Source organism: Xiphophorus couchianus, chromosome 7 (genome assembly GCF_001444195.1).
Source record: "Xiphophorus couchianus chromosome 7, X_couchianus-1.0, whole genome shotgun sequence".
Classification (NCBI taxonomy): domain Eukaryota; kingdom Metazoa; phylum Chordata; class Actinopteri; order Cyprinodontiformes; family Poeciliidae; genus Xiphophorus; species Xiphophorus couchianus.
Genome location: NC_040234.1, coordinates 10,745,782 through 10,762,718, shown reverse-complemented (window position 1 = coordinate 10,762,718; position 16,937 = coordinate 10,745,782). Strand labels below are relative to the sequence as shown.

The following is a 16,937-nucleotide window of genomic DNA, read 5'->3' as shown; positions in this document are numbered from 1 at the left end:
TTGTATTGTAGTTTACTGATGATAAATGCTTTTTCTTGGTATTCAACAAGGTTTACTAACCTACGCAGTTAATTTTACCCCTCCTTTGGGTTTCAGTCATTAACACTCAAGTCTTTGTAAACTCAGTAGCTATTTAAAGACTGCTTTCCAAATGTCTGGAGTTTTGCAGCACATTTTATTACCGTATTTTGATTTGCACTCCATCTTGTTTGCAGCCGATCCACGCGTAAGCGAGCAGGCATCAGGTGAATGTTTTGTTGGTTTTTTCTGAGTAATTCAGTTCTCTTTGTACAGTGTGCTAAAGTCTTGCATCTTGTCACAGGAAAAGATGCCATCTGGACTCAGTTCCCATTTAAATCCGATGCCTACTCTGAATGCAATGGAAAGCAGTACATAAAAAGGACCTGGTACAGGAAGTTTGTGGGAATCCAGCTCTGCAACTCCTTGAGATACAAGATCTACTTGAGTGACTCCCTCAATGGTATTTATACATAATATGAACAACTGCTTGAAAAAAATAGAAAAACAAGCTCCAAATTTAAATTAGAACTGATCTGAGAAAGCAAAACAGCCTTACTGTTGTAAACAAATGGTAACTCTTCCAATTCCAGGGAAGTTTTACAACATCGGGGATCAGACGGGGTATGGTGAAGACCACTGTCAGTTTGTGGATTCCTTCCTGGACGGTCGAACTGGAACCCAAATGTTGGCTGACCAGCTACCAAGCAGGCAAGGTACGGTTCATAAGCATCTGACAGGAGTAATATTTTGCTCATTCATTACCAGTTTGTCTGTTATCTCTTGTGATGAGGATACTCATCTCCTTTGACAGGGTTCTTCAGAGCGTTGAGACAGGAACCGGTCAGTTTTGGACAGATCGGAGGAAAGTCTCATGTGACATACGTTGGCTGGTATGAGTGCGGCACACCCATACCTGGAAAGTGGTAAAATTCCCCCCTGGCTGCTTTGGATGATGACTTTAGCAGCGGTGAGAAGGAAGACCTCACCGGACTTAAACCCATCTTCTTGGACAGCAATATCTGCTTGATTTTTTTCCCTCCAACTTTTCAGGTGTGAACTTTTAAAGGACTATTGGGGTCACATACGTAAAACCTAACTAGATTTCTATATTTATGGGGGAAAAAAAATTAAAAATCTCACAATGGATGACAGAACCACAATAACATACAGCATTCATAAAGATACTGTTGGGAAGCTGGCTCCCAAACAGTATTAACTTGTGTAATAATATTTATCGAAGGGTTATTAATGAACAGTCTGTATGCAGTTAAACGTTTGAGATGTTAAAGGAGAAAAAAATAGTCAACACTACTCTGTCAGAGAGCACGTACTGTGGTCATAGGTGTACAGAAAATACTGCTTTCACGGTACATGTACAGTGCAAATACATAAACATGCAGAACAGAGCTTCTGCAGCCACTAAGGGACTAAAATCAGCTGCAGATTGCACAATGTTAAACTTCTGTTCATATATGTATATGGTGTCAAAAATGATATGCTTCTCTGCTTTAATACATTTCTATGGCTTTTACAAATCTTAACCTTAAATGTAGACCAGCCAAAAGTTTAGAAGCAGCATTTGAGATTTTTTTGTTTTGTTTTAAAGGCAAGTACACGTCAAATTTATGTATATCTAAAACATATTTGTTTATCATTATGCAAAATGTAAATAACTTGATATTGCTCATAATTTTCTTTCCTGATTTTACTTTATTGTGCAATTTATAATTCCAGCAATAAATCTTGTTTTTATACATGGTTTGCTGTTTTCCTTATTGTGAAAGCATTGGGGCAGTTTTAGATACAGACGTCTAACACTTTTAATACCAATAGACGCGACTTGTTCCCCCCTCAAACAGCTGAGTTTACACGTGTTAGTACTAGGCTACAAATCTGATTTTCTGTTAGATTTACAGCATAATCAAGCTTTGACAAATATTACTTTTATTTTGATTTCTGAAGAAGGTGTCTAGACTCTGTACTCTTTGATTTGCAACACTCAGCAGGGCCTCGATCCCTGGTTTGATAAAATGAAGTTGTATCATTGACTTTTTAAGCTGTAATACTGGGAAATTCTCTGGAATTACATCACTTATGGCCCCATTATTTCTGGAGTAGCTCTGTTACATTAGTTAGAACTTGTTCTAATAATATTTTTTGGTTTAAGAATTGCTTTTTCAGACAACCACTCCCCCTGGTTTTGGATGATGTGCAGCTAGAAGGATTTCTACTCTCACTCCTACTCAGCCTTTGGAGACAGACAAGCCGTTTACCAACTTCATACTAATTTTACCCGAGTTATTTACCCCGACTACTTACATTTTAAATAAAACTGACTGCTCCAATCTAGCAGACATGAACAGAGAACTAAAATATATTGTTTCTTGTATTTATCGGAGGATCTGTAAACGGCATTTAAAGGAAAGGGAACAGACAGTGGTGTGAAAAAGTGCTTGCCCACTTCCAAATTTCCTTTATTTTTTCTTTTGTTAGGTTTCTCACACTTAAGTGTTTCAGAGCATCAAGACTTTGGGATGGCCTAGTCAAAGTCCTAACCTGAATCTAATTGAGATGCTGTGGCATAATCTTAAATGGTTGTTCATCTCCAATCACTATACTTTAGACTGTTTTTAATTTTTAAATGCAACAATACAATTAGAATGGGCTACATGGGATTTATTAGAAAATGCTTCAGGTGTTTTTCTTTTTTATATCATTTTATTTTTGCTAATGTCTCCCGGGTATCTCGGCTGACATACAGCGATGTCAGCAGAGATCAGGAAAATGTTTATTTTAATATTTTTAATAGTTGCCCTTTACACTTCATGGTTCATCAGGACTTCTCAAGGTTATGATAAAGATTTAAATGTGTTGATATGTAACAAAATAGCAAAAATAGGTGTATAGCGAAAACATGCCAAGTTGAAGAACTTTACATTTTTTTAGTGCGTGGTGGAGCACATGAATACAAACATAACATTCAGCTAGCAGCTGCTAAGAGATTTCAACGCTTTACTAAATTATTAATAACTTTGTGTATTCAGACGGTTTCACATGGTAGACCAAACCACATATTCCCATGTCACAAGTCCCAGCCAAGCACAACCCACAGGCAGGAAAAACAAAGCAGAAATAAGCAGCATTACTGCAGTTTTTCCAAAGCAGTGAGGAGAGGGAACGGTCCAAACCATACTTAACAGACGTGAACTCAGAAACCACAGAAAAAAAGATTAAGAAAAACCCAGAATAAAAAGCTGCAAAACATTAAGAAAATACAAATGACTCAAACTGGGTCTCAATTCTTTATTAGATTCAAGAAAAAAAAAAAGAAAAGTTAACATTTATACATAAACAACTAATCTCATTTGAGAGAGGAATTTGATTTGATATAATTAGTAAAAACCAGTGAGAAGAAAGAAAGGAATACAAGCTGTGCTGGAGGTGACCGATGGTAAGAAACTAAACAATAGAAGCCTTCATTACCTAAACCTGTAGCTATAGTGTTCCCAACATGGGGCAGACACATTATTAATACCAACATGGTGGTGAAGTTAATCAAAAAAAACAACAACAAAAAAAACAAACAGGGCTAACTTTTGTCGTGATAGTGTCCTATATAGAGTAAACTCAAAGTTGTTGAAGAATTTTATCACAAATTCTGATCCCACTCGCAAAACAACACCTTATCATGAAAAGGACGAAGAACAGTTTGTGCAACAGCATGTTTTGGTCTCCCAGGTGTGCGCATACAGACTGGGTCTGTTGTTACGACGACAGACACAGGAGGGCAGAACACCCGGTGGAGGTGGCAGGAGAACAGAGGGAGGGGTAAATAAGGTGAGGAGCAAACATCAGGACCAGAACAGAGAGGTGTGTACGAACACTAACCATCAGACAGGGTGGGAGGGGTTGCCTGTTTATCTTATATTTGGACTTGATATTTGTAGAGCAGTAGACCTTTTCTCCTGCACACACCTTAAACAGTTGGAGCCAAATAACGGGGGGAATGGGGCGAGGGATTATTATCTCCTGCTACTGCCCTCTTTTACCGGTACCCAGGTCCCGGCTGAGTGTAGCCCTGACCATAATGGGGGCGGTTGCGGGCGTAGGGATTAGCGGCGCCGGGTGGAGGAGTGACGGCAGTGCCTGGCGGCGGGGTGAAGCCCGGGCGGGGTTGAAACCCTGAGCCAGGCTGGGAGCTCGGCGGCATGCTGTAGTTGGCAGGCTGGGAACCCTGGGAGGTATAGTTTTGGGGAGGGAAGGCTCCGGGTGGATACTGCTGAGCTCCCTGAGGCTGATGAGGCTGCTGCTGCTGCTGCCCGGTCTGGAAGCCAGGAGTTGGGGCCGGACCGGGGCCAGGAGCCTGAGAGGAGGGTGGAGGGTAGTTCTGAAACTGCTGCTGAGGCTGTGGAGGGCCAGGCTGAGGGGCTCCAGGCTGAGAACTGTATCCAGCTGAAAAGTAGGATGACATCTTATGAATTTTCTTTAATGATTAAATTTTAATTTGTTATTGGTCAACATTAAAACAACCATGGACTTAGCCTGTCAGTCCTCTGGCAGGTTGATGGTAAGAGAAAAAAAACAAAAACAATTGACACACACATGATTAATCATGGTGCAAATTAGCAATTATAAAAAGGAAGTCACACCCAGAAAAAAAATAAATAAATAAAGTTTTTTAAATGGAATTCTGGACAAAAACCTTATTTTTAGAAAAACAAAAACATGGAACTCCCCTCCATCTGTTTTAAATGTAACAATTGCCAGAGCTTTTAGTCATCCATCCATCTTCAAACACCCTTGTCCCTAGTGGGGTCAGGAGGTATTGGTGTCTATCTCCAGCTAACGTTCCGGGCAAGAGGCGGAGTCACCCTGGACAGGTCGCCAGTCTGTCACAGGACAAACCAGAAACAGACAGGACAAACAACCATGCACACACACACACACACACAACTAGGGAGAATTTAGAGAGACCAATTTACCTAACAGTCATGTTTTTGGACTGTGGGAGGAAGCCAGAATAAACCCACGCATGCACAGGGAGAACATGCAAACTCCGTGCAGAAAGACCCTGGGTCGGGAATCGAACCCAGGACCTTCTTGCTGCAAGGCAACAGTGCTACCAACTGCGTCACTGCACCAGTTTGTGGCCACTTTCAAGTGTTAAAATTGTACATTTATGAATCAATATGCTATGCCACTAATGTTATATTAAGTGTGAATAACAGTTTTTTTTTTTTTATGATGTGGGCCCGAGGAAGAGTAGTCATTGTCACGGCAACGGGTAGTGGGGATCCAAATAAACAACAACAACAAAAAACATTTGGTAATACAAATACAAAGATATTAATTTAAAAACATGAATGCATTTTTGATTTTTTAGAAGCTGATGTTTGAATGATTTTCTAAAAGAATTTTTCCGGAATGATATTTTACAATCCCTTCCTACTAGCTGCTCTTGCTATTTATTATATTTGATTGTAATTGAACAGTCTTTTAAAGGTGGTTCCTGCTCCCCTGGAACCAGCTCCTCACACGATAGATTATATGAGGAAGAATTGTAGCATTTGAGTAGAAATTTGAGGCTTCTACTGCCAGATTATTTCTAAATTAAATGAATACAGAAGCATTTTTCCTATAATCCTGCCCAGTTTCCGTCTTACCAGGATACTGCATGGCATACTGCTGCTGCGGTGGCGCACCTGGCTGCTGAGGAGGGTATCCACCTGGAGCCTGGTACTGCTGATACACCTGACCTGAGGAGGCAGCGACAAACAGTATCGTTACAAACACTCCAAATATAAAACAACTACTTCTCCCTAACTGCATTACCTAATCTATACACCAGATAGGCTAAACATGGCATAAATCTATAAATCATGCCCTATATTTTTGAAGTAAAAACCAGATATCTAGCTTAATTTTCAGGTTTCTTCTTGAAAGGCCTTCTCAGTTCCTCTTCAGAGCTCGTTATTCCAGATGGAAACGCAGCACTTCAGTCAACAATTAAAATCTAATTAGCACAATTAGTGGGCTAACAACCCTCCATAAAACGACTCGAGTATGGCGCATAAATTACACTTATGGATGACAGGGCGAGAAAGGTTTTATAGGCCCTGCTTGTTCCAGCTCATCCCCACAGATCAGTCAGCTTGTATAATGACCAATTTCTGACGGTGCCATAGCTTTCGGTGAAATTACAGTTAACCGAGCTTCTCCAATTAAGAAGCTCATTACCAAATATATCAGAGACAGATTTACATCTTTGTGACATCAAGATTTTTTTGGCTCCCTTACATATTATTATTTTTTTTTTTTGTGATGTGTGCTCAAATCGTCATGGAAACAGTCTAATTCTCAGTAAGGGAGCAGAATGCAGGTGCGCGAATAGCTAAAAATGCAGAAGGAAAACACCTTTTTTCTGTCTCACAGCAAATGAACAGCTTTGGTTTGCAAATATATGAGCAAAACGACTTCTTCTTCAAACTGAGACTTCATTGTTTAGCATCATCACATCTTGAAGTGACCCGAATATTTCTCAAGAGGCATCCGACTTTCTAATACATTTACTTTTTTTGCAAAAGAACAGAAATATATAATTTATTGCGTAACCACTACACAGCTGCATGATTTTATCTCAAGATATGAAGAAAATACACACACAATACATTCTTCTTTTTCATCAGGTTTTCCATCAAAGGTTCAAGTGTGGAACACACATGCAGAGACTTGGCAAGTCAGTGTTTTCCATAAACAAGGTCACAATTTTACTTCCAGATCTCACACTGGGTATATAAATATGGTGATGACACAAGCAGCTAGAGAACAGAGCACAGTACCGGTTGAAAAAATAAAAAAAGCTAGACAACGATCAGAGATTTTATGGCTCGTTTCTTACCAATAGAGCAGAAAAGGAGGGAATTTCAGATTTCCATTTCTCTTTAGGTTTTGTGAATAAAATATATTTTCTACAATCAAATGTGAATAGTTTGAAAACCTGCCCAAAATTACAGAGCTATGCAGTATGCTCCTCTTGGTCATGACGCACAAGTAAAGTCCAACAAAACCCATCAAAAACAATAATAGCACATTTACTCCTGTACTGCAAAAATTATTTTTTAACAACTGACACCATTGGAGCATCACAAATTATTCATCTTATTCCAATAAAATCCATTCAAAAATAAAAGCTGCCAAAAAATTCAGAGAAAAAAGCTAAACTATAAAAATGGAGCCTGTCCGTTGATCATGCCTATTTGTGAATTTGTTTTGTGTGGGGGTTGTTACTCCAGACTACTTGCAATAAATTTGGTTATTTGTGGATTTTTTCATAGATCATATCTAAAGTATTTGTAAGAAAATGCAGCTTGGGAAGTACTTGACTCGCTATTGGCTGTGCAATGCAAAGCAACCAATCCTGGAGCGCCATTCCTTTTCCTTGGCACTGATTGGCTGTACACTCAAGAGCGAAAATAAGGAAGTTAGGTTCTGCGGTAGCGCCAAAACGGTTGGCACTGTGCGTAATAATGCATATTAAGATACATATGGTATTTCAACTATTAGAATAGGCAATTATCAGTGTACCCTCAACAATAACTTCCAATAAGACCAAGTTAGTATGCTGTGTTCAATGACTGAAAATAGAGTGGATATTTAGTTTCTGATTGGCCAATAAATAAACAAAAAGTGCTTAATTCAAGGCAAAAGATTATTCTTTTTGATGCATCTCTAACAACATCTTAAAGATGATCCATAATTCAATAGGTACAGTGTTTTTTATGCATGTAATTTGAGCCAAGTATTCACTTATATCTTCCCACAAAGCTCTGCATCAGAAACACCTCAACTAAATATTTGGATGAACTATCCTGTCGCCACATGAACATCCACACAGCGGTCTTTACTGTAAGAGGAGCCATGTGTGTGAAATTTTTTTTTTCTTGTGTTGCCATCATCTGTAGTCCATTATGAGCAATGTTTTGTAAGATTGACGGGCAGATCTGAATGTTGATTTCACTGAAACTTAAGAACATTTTCTCTTTAATCATAGAAACTCATTAAAACTGATACTTTGGGAGTCATCAAAACAAAATCCTGTTTTGCAACGAGTATTTTACACAAATAAGACATCTGTACATTTGATCAATACACGTCTAGTTTTTTTTAGTGGGTGCGGGGGGTTGCACAGATTGAAATTATTACCACAGTTCAATCAGCAGAAAAAAACGGCAAATTTTTTACCATTTGTTCACAAATTGTTTTAGCAGCATTCTTAAGTTAACAAGCAGTCCAAGGCTCCATTCAAAATGACTTCTGGCTAACACAAGTGCTCTGTTGGCATTCGAACTCTCATATTTTACTATATAAAATATTGTGCTCAGACTGGCTGGTCTGATTTGCCTCAAGGCTGTCAGACTGCAACCACAGAAAGTAGTAAGAGGGTGAAGAGTGAAGAAACCACAATGTAAAAGAGCCGTCTGTACAGGGGCGGGTTTATGGTCTTTGTGTGCCAACCATCTGCAGCCTTGGAAGTGAGGAGAATAAAACCACGGGACAGATATGAAGACAAAATACTTGTTACCATATTGGACATAAGAGATGTATTTATAAAGAAAATTGAAAAAAAGATCTATCCAATCACAGCTGAAAATGTATAATAGGAAAACAATGATTCTGCACTGACTTATAGGAGAAAATGTTTGCCTACACACACAAAGAGGTTGGTTCTGCTCCATGGATGATAACCAAAACTTATTGAAATACAAGCAAAGCAAGATTACCGCCAGATTTAAGAAAGAGAGCCAACCTCAACCATGATGCTTTTCTCCCCAGCACTTAATTTACCAGAACCTTTAATTTTACCCTACTTTTTCTTCTGTGGCACGCAGAATGAGACGTCGTCACAAATTACATCCACCGATGCTGACGGGGCCATCGCGTTCAGAGAACAACGATCCATACAACAGCATTGACAATAAACGAGATTAACAATGGTGAAGTCAGATTAATATGACATTATTTCCTTTTTTTTTTTTACAGCCAAGTAATTCCATAATTTACAGTAATGTTGAAATATACAGAATTTTAAATAAGCTGTGCTGAAAAAGGGAAGGAGTTCCACATTTTAAAAAGTTGTGGTTTTAAGGTATGGATCTACAGCCCGGCGATGGTGCCATACAGCCTTTGTAGCATCACTTCCAACCGCTTGGAAACGTGTAACCACAACAAACTTTAAATAACTTTCTCCATCTTTTTTACTTGCCTATAAACATAAGTGAGAGCTTCTTGGTCACTAATAGTTTGTATTACTCCACAGATTTTTAATAAATAAAACCTGTGCAATCCATACCAAGAGAACATTGACCACATAAAGCAGCAGCTGCAGCCTATCTGCTTCTTTCAAGCTCGGTGAACAAAACCTGGACCTTATAGTTGCAACGTGTATCTTAGGACATAAACACCTGAAGACTTTCTAACAATAACAGTTGAAATCCCTAAAAATGGCTTTGAAGAGAGCATCTACACAGACGTAAAAACAAAACATCATTTGATCGATTTTCCCACAACATTTAGCTGTTTCTACTCACATAATCGAAAGTAATAAAGACTATTTCTGTTTTATAACTTAAAGTTAAAAAAAATTGGAACTGCAGAGATGACTGAAACAAATGTGAATAGAGTAACACTTCAGCAGAACCACACACAAAGTTAAAAACTAATGGGTTTTGTTGTTTTTTTTCTAGTAAAGATGTATCCTTCATTGGCCTATATGAATCAGGCTTTTGGCTTGGGCCAAACATGTAGGAGTCTCAGATTACACACTGAGAAGAGTAATGGTCAAATCTCTGACTAGTGAGATAACTTCCTTGGATACTTTTGTTTATATTTTGTTTAGGATTGCGGTGGTGATTTTTCATTCAAAAACACTTATGACATCACAAATGTGAGTTCCAAAGGAAAAGAAAACAAGTCTAGAAAGTATGAAGTTATGAGTAAGTGAGAAATAAAAATATGTCGATGTGAACTAGAATGAATAAAGCGCACCTTAAATTTGCTATAAATTTCAGTTACTTTTTCCCTGATAAGGTTCATTCAATTTCCCAAATCTAAACTATTATTGATCAGACAATCTATTTCTGCAACTAAAAGCAAATATAACTACACCCATAAAAATTTATAAGCTGAGGACAGATTATAAACACTCATCCATGAAAATCCTATATTACTCAGCTATTTTATTTGCATCACATTAGCCAGGCATTTGGTTTCTAGTTTTTAGCTCTAATGCAGTCTTTCTCAAACTGTGGTCCCCAGACCACTTGTGGTCCACGCGCACGCCCTAGTGGTCTGCAAGGTACTGCATTTAAATGACCGTTTATATGCAGCTCAGCTCAATGCGATATGTACAGTTAGCTTGTCAAAGGCTTGTGGTTAAAAATAATAATGAGTAAGTGGCTTTTAAGTTAGGTGGTCTTTGAAAGTTTGTTAAATGGGTTAAGTGATCCTCAGCCTGAAAAAGTTTGAGAAACACTGCTCTAGAGTAGCTTCTACAAATGTAAGCAAAAATTCCAATTAGGAGTATAAAAAAAAGACAGATTTCTCAAGCTACACAACCTGAAGATAGTGTTTATAAGGATAAGTTAGTGATAACTTTGAAATAATGTGCCATCACAGCTGTAAAACAAAGGACCACTCTTCTTTCTCTATTGGGATGTTTCTTAGCATTGAGGAAGTATGTCTTTTTCCCCCTCCATTAATCAAGGGGATCTTTGTGGGACAGTTTCTTACCATCAACTCCAGCAGGGGGTCCCTGTTGTACCCCAACATAAGGAGCCTGTGGGTGAGGGGGCACTCCTGGCTGAGGCGCTGCAGAAGAGGAGGAAGCAATGCTGTCAGGAGTCCCTGAGCGCTCCTCTGTTGCAACAGGAGGGGGAGCAACTAAATTTTTTGTTTTGTTTAAAAGAAAAACAAAAAGACAGAAGCACGTTAGAGACAAAACTAAATGCTTTCCAAGGGAAATGTCCCAGTTGCGTAGTGTGCCGTACCTGGGGCCTGGTCCTCGCTCAGGCCAAAAGCAGAAATGACGTTCTTGTTGACCTCGTCCTGGTTTTTTAAAGGGTCAAAGGCCGACATGCTGGCTGCGCTGACTGGAGGAGCTTGTTTCGCTGTCAAATCTGCTGTCAGAACTTTGCCTTCACGCCCATCCACTGATTCTAGAAGAAAGCAATTTTAAGACGGAATCTTTTGATAATAAACAGTATTTAAAAGCGTCAAGAGAGAATTACAAAAACAGTCAGAAAATAGATTCATACAAAATCTTTGCTCACTGCTCTGATGTGGTAAGAACCCATTTCTGCTTTTATACTGCTTCAGTCGAAATTAATTGTGCATAAGATGTTCAGAGAGCTGCTGCTGACCAATATGCTGCTAAAATAATCAAATGCATGTTTTAATAGAGACTTGTATAAACTGCCTCAGTCTGGTGTCAGAGTCTATGTCAGACACATTTCCTTCAGTTCTGCTTGCAAAATAAGTGAAATACAAGCAGCTGCTACTTCTAGGGAATTCATTCAAACTATTCTGGTAAGTCACAACAAAAAGGGAGAAACAAAGAGAAGTCTCTCTTCTGTTAGTTGAAGATGTATCAAGTTAAGGTGAGTTGCTCACCATTTTCAGGCGCTGTGGAAGTCATTCCAGGCTCTGAGGGCGGCTCCAGGCTGTCAAGGAGGTTGTTGACTTTATTCCTGAGCTCAATGAGCTCCCTGCGCAGATACTTCACTTGACTGGATTCCAAAGGCCGCGGCTGACCATTCACTGCAAATAAAAACAATTACAACATTAAAAATCATTAAAGAATCGGTCATATGCTGGCAGGATTATGTGCAGAATCCTGCACATAATCCAATGTTTCTTTGCACAACAATTATCTTCAACCCTCGTCTTCCCACTCTGAACTGACAGAGAAAAATAGGAAAGAATAAATAAAGTAGACATTTTTCCATATCAGTTCCTCATATCAGCTTCCCGGTGTTTGTGGAAACGGCTCAGGGCACAACGCCCTAGTTCTAAATGTTGGCCATTCTGAGATCACAGGCATGATCTACGCCTTCCAAACTTGGCACAAGTTCAAGGCAATAATCTCCAAATGAGGTCATAGCATTTGATCCAAAGCTCAGGCTTGTACCGATTCACCCTCGTTTCAAAGAAGAAAAACATCTTTCCCTATTTTCCCACAGTAAAATTCAAGCACTTTCCAAAAGTTGGAAAAGTTTTTAAACTTTTCCAGCACCACACTTTGGAGTTAAAATCAATGCAAATGAACTAAAGAAGACATTTTTAATTCACTATTACATTATATAATTTATAAATAATGTCTTGTGATGGTATTGTACATAGCATGGACAAACTAAAATGCAACAAAAGTTTATGTTTTGATAATTCTCTCACATACCCTATCCATATGACTGGTCTGAGAACAAAACACTAATTTAAAGAAAACAAAATCCTCCAATTTCAATTATTTTAACATATGAAATATAAGATCTCCTTTATTTCAATTACACAGATCATTAAGCCATTAGGCATAATAAATATTATATGGAACAAAAAGATTTGTGTTAAGGTAAATGAACCTCCTGCTCACATAATGCTTGAACACTAAAAAATCAGCTGACTTTCTGTAAAGAGTCTTTTCTCATCAAACTGTGCAGATGGAATATCAAGCACTTTAATGGACTTTATACAGAAATCAAACACTTTCCAAAAAATAAACTTCCTTACTAGACACTGGAAAATCCGTAGTAAAACAGAAAACTCATTGTTAATGAATTATGAATATTAAAATGTACAGTTACTAAAAACTACTGGCAGAAGCCTTGACTGACATGACAGGGCGGGCGTTACAGGTATTGTGAAATAGTAACACTTCTAAGAGCTACGGCTAAAATGAAGAGGGCTAGTACACAATTTAAATTAGGCTTTATAACCCGGTCTAACTGCCACGACTGGGTTTTGTGATAAATCTGACCGTGATTTATTATTATTTGTTTGCTCATCCAATGCTAGGAGTCCAGTGAAATTCCACAGACACTGAGTCACAGGGCAGAGCATCGAGAAAACAAAAGCTCGACTGCCCTCCAGTGACCGGCTGATGGAACAGCATAAAGAATGAAAATTTTATAGCTTTTTGTGAACATGTGAAAAAAAGATAATAGCTTACCAAATAATGTCAATTTGAGTATTCTACTACACTGGATTGCAAAGGAGAGGTCAGAGCTGTCAAAAATGGTGATGAGGTCATCATCTGGAAATAGAAAAAAGACAAAGAAAATGAAAAAAAAACGTGCTGAAGTTATATGATACAACTGAGATAAACACGCTTTGCATTCAGTTCAGAAGAGAGGGACACACCTTCATCTTTGTATTTAATGGTAACTTCATCGTTACTCTGCAGCTTGCCTCTGAAGACACGCTGCATCATCAGCACCAGCTCATCGTATGTGATGTCTTCATTATGGATAGGGATGCGTCGAATGTCGTCACCCAGCTGGGCTTTGATGATCAGCTTGCCGCTCAGGTCCAGCTGGCCGTTCATGGTGTCGTCTGATCTCTGCTGTTCCCTCTGCCTTACCAAGGAACAAGAGGGGCACGTTTAAAAACACTTCATCTTCCCTTATTCTACAGCTCAAAATTCAAGTTTAAACTTTTAAAACACCTGAAATAAGAATTCTAAAAATGTTTTACATAACTACGTTAACTTTTTTAATAAATTTCTTTGTTGAGATTGACATTTACTATATTAAACCACTGAGGTAAAGTAAGGTAAGGTAATTTTATTTATATAGCACATTTTCAGCAACAAGGCAGTTCAAAGTGCTTTACATAAATTGGAAGGAAATACAAACAAAACAAAACAAAAAGAAAGACAAACAGATACAAGTATATAGCTACATAGTGGTTCCCCATGGTTCATAAGAATAAGTAGTTCATAATTTATAAACTAGTAGGGGTTTCTCTGGATGATTCTTCCAATTAAACTAAATGTTGGTTCTCCCTGTTTGGTTCTAGTAAGTATAAAACTACATGTTGGTTCCAGTTATTCTGGGTTGAGTTCTAGATTTGTACAATATAAAGCTAAATGTTAGCACTCAGGTTGGTGAATACATTTATTAGACAAGCTCAAAAATAAATAAACTGGTAAGACAGTGGGTCTGTGTATTGTAAATGGATCATTATGTTTAGGTCATGACTGAGCATGAATAGACTTGCTGTTTATTCTGCCACTCCACAGTGACAAAGAAAATATGCCTCTGTGAATCAACTAGTAGCAAAAGTAGAGTCTCAGTGAAGCATGTCACCGTATGTAAAGGCCCAACTACACTGCTTCACAATATAACCGTTGCTATTGTCAGATATTTTAAATTGATTGTGACATTTTGCAATAAATATCCCTTCTGTATTGAGCTGATCATATGCCTGAAAAAAAGGAAAAAACATGAGCCATCAGGCTCTACTCTGGCGACTGTCCTGGTTGATGAACACCATTTTCTCTCTGTGAGGCAGCTTTACAAAAATCTGTGCGATGCCAGTCATGAGGCCAACAGAATCAAGCAGGAATTCCTCAAAAGTATGTCAGCAGATCAGGTGGGTGGCTGCAGTAATAACCATGTAGGACTACAATATTTTACAGTAAAAAAGGTCAATGCTATTGTATTTAGCAGTTCTTTATTAAGCTGACTTAAGCTGATCATATTTGCTTTGAGGAGTTCCAGGTGGACTCTGATTATTTGAAAAGTCTAACCAAAATAATAATATCAGAGATTCAATGAACAGAAGAGTCTAAGGGTCAAACATCAGCCTGTGAAGTGGCAAAGAGAGCGTCCATGTTGACTTTGACCAGAAAGCTCAAATCGTATTGATAAGAACGGTCTTTCACCTTAATTTAACATTATCCATGACAATTTATTGCAATCATCAGGATTTGTTTTATTCTTTATCTAAACCTCTCTACATTCCCATGCCTACTCAATCAGCTTTTAATTCATATAATTTTCTTATAACAGCCTCTCCATTGCTGGTTGTGTTTTATATGATTGGATTTTGATTACCTATAAAGATATTAAAGAAATAACTTGGGTTTAGATTTAAACAGAAAAAAATAAATCTCAGAGTAGAGTCAAAACAACAGAGTGGAGAAAACAACTACATTTTTTGTCACTGGTGAACTCAACTTAAATCAATTTTAATTATAATCTGATTTTTGGGGAAAAACAATCCAGTAACATACACAATTTATTTGACAAGGCAGAAAAGCAAAGCAAAAGCAAAAATCTATTTTTTTTTTTTTTTTTACACATTAACATTACAGAAGGGGTACAATCATTATTAATACTGTGGAAAAAAGAAATTTAAAGAGAGGTAATGATAAACTACAACTGATGATGTTTGCAAACCCCCAAATAATGAAGCTATATAACATTTGGGAATAATGAATCATCAATTAGTGTTACTGTTGTAGTGAAGTAACCTTTTGTGATGAGGTTTAGGTTGCACTTTCAGAGCAGCATTTATATGTGTAAGGCTTCATGCAGCCTCAAATCTCCGTTTGCAAATTTTCTTTAAAACAAAAAAAAGAGAAGGATTTATCAAACATGTTTCAGTGTGACTTCTGACACATTAAATACTACAAAATACTGCGATTATGTCAATCTTGCACAGTTAACATCAGTCATGATCTAACATGTCAGTTATTATCTTCCTATAGATTCAGTATCTGAGAGGTTTATGCAAAACAAAGCCCCACTGTGGGATTTATTTGCAGAAATCCTACTGCTTTGGCAGCCCTGGCCAGATGAGTAATTGGCTAGATGCTAAGGATTGTGTTGTTGCTAACCTTTAGCACACAAGCAGATCAAATGGCGACACCGAGAAACTGATTTCTTCTGTGATTTCCTGGAGCAAAAATCTCTGGAATTTAATGAATAAAATAAATGGTGCATACCAACTTTGCGTTTATTGGTCGCAAAAAAAAAAGAGTCGCCCAACTTAACAACAACGCACTGTGACTGGTTAAGTTTTTGACAATCCAGGCCTTTTCAGTACTAGACACATGGGCTACGCAAGCCAAACATAACACACAATCACTTTAGGAAATATATCTATAACAGTATGCAAATGTAATAAATTATTTAGTTCAATTTCAGCTTACACCAAAGGTCAGTAAGAATCGACTTAGATGTGTTTCTACAATTAACAAGCATATACAGCCAAGTAAAAGTTTATTTTATAACCCAACAGTGTATTGGCGCAATACACTGTTGGGTTATAAATAATAGCATATGCGGGTAACTGAAAACTGAAATTTTGCTGAATCAGTCTCTGGGTGAACCAACGCACCGTTAGCTACATAGTTAGCAAACGAAACATTAGCCAGATCCCGCTAAGTACTAGCAGCTAACAGACAGTGATGGCATAGAAACTGCTGAGTGATTACAGCTAAACATCCAAACCAATGCGGTATCTTACCTGAATCAGACGACTTCACCACGCTGTATTTTCACAGGTTTCCCCGAACCGTGAAGTTCTAGTTTGTTAGCTGGCCTAGCTAAGTCCAGGAACCAGCATCAGGAAGTGTCATCCAGTCTGTCAACGTCAACCAGTACGTGGCATTCTCTCCGCGCAGCCGCAGACCGTCTGCAACAAAGTGTGTTAGGACTACTCCCCTCTTAATAGAAGAGATGATCTTCTTCTTCTTCTTCTTTAGATTTTAACGGCAGCTTGCATCCAATTATGTTGCACTACTGCCCTCCATTGACTCCTACTACCTACTCCTCAAAGACTCTTAAAAATCCCAGTGTTTTTTAAAAAAACGAAAAATCTTCTTTTTCCCCTCAATATTATTCAGCTGATCGATCACC

The 16,937-nt window shown here is 38.1% G+C and overlaps 2 protein-coding genes across 7 annotated transcripts in view; one reads left to right on the top strand and one right to left on the bottom strand.

The window, feature by feature from the left end:
• Positions 1-1,775, top strand: part of abi3bpa (ABI family, member 3 (NESH) binding protein a) — a 31,713-nt gene extending 29,938 nt beyond the window's left edge. For 3 of the 5 annotated variants that reach the window (XM_028021922.1, XM_028021923.1, XM_028021921.1), the window contains 4 exons: positions 216-245; positions 323-481; positions 612-734; positions 833-1,775. In XM_028021922.1, coding sequence (XP_027877723.1) covers positions 216-245; positions 323-481; positions 612-734; positions 833-948 — 428 coding nt within the window. In that variant the 3' untranslated portion in view covers positions 949-1,775. The remainder of the gene's footprint in view (positions 1-215; positions 246-322; positions 482-611; positions 735-832) is intronic. The other 2 variants (XM_028021925.1, XM_028021924.1) reach the window with 1 other exon arrangement.
• A 1,535-nt stretch (positions 1,776-3,310) lies between these two features.
• Positions 3,311-16,702, bottom strand: tfg (trafficking from ER to golgi regulator). Of its 2 annotated transcripts, none has more exons than XM_028021926.1 (8): positions 16,546-16,702; positions 13,432-13,646; positions 13,241-13,324; positions 11,689-11,835; positions 11,067-11,234; positions 10,810-10,959; positions 5,685-5,777; positions 3,311-4,473 (listed from the first exon to the last, which is right to left on the bottom strand). In XM_028021926.1, exons 2-8 carry the CDS (start codon positions 13,613-13,615, stop codon positions 4,067-4,069), a joined length of 1,233 nt encoding a protein of 410 aa, XP_027877727.1. In that variant the 5' UTR covers positions 13,616-13,646; positions 16,546-16,702; the 3' UTR covers positions 3,311-4,066. The 2 variants fall into 2 exon arrangements, with proteins under 2 accessions (XP_027877727.1, XP_027877728.1); XM_028021927.1 differs by having other exon boundaries at positions 4,067-4,473; positions 13,432-13,642.
• Positions 16,703-16,937: the final 235 nt, after the last annotated feature.

Excerpts from the sequence above, each read along its gene's own strand:
- tfg (XM_028021926.1), bottom strand. The coding sequence starts at position 13,615 with ATGAACGGCCAGCTGGACCTGAGCGGCAAGCTGATCATCAAAGCCCAG. Across the intron at positions 11,836-13,240 it reads ACTCAAATTGACATTATTTG|TGAATGGTCAGCCGCGGCCT; the intron begins GTAAGCTATTAT and ends TTTTATTTGCAG. Across the intron at positions 11,235-11,688 it reads TTCCACAGCGCCTGAAAATG|AATCAGTGGATGGGCGTGAA; the intron begins GTGAGCAACTCA and ends GCTTTCTTCTAG.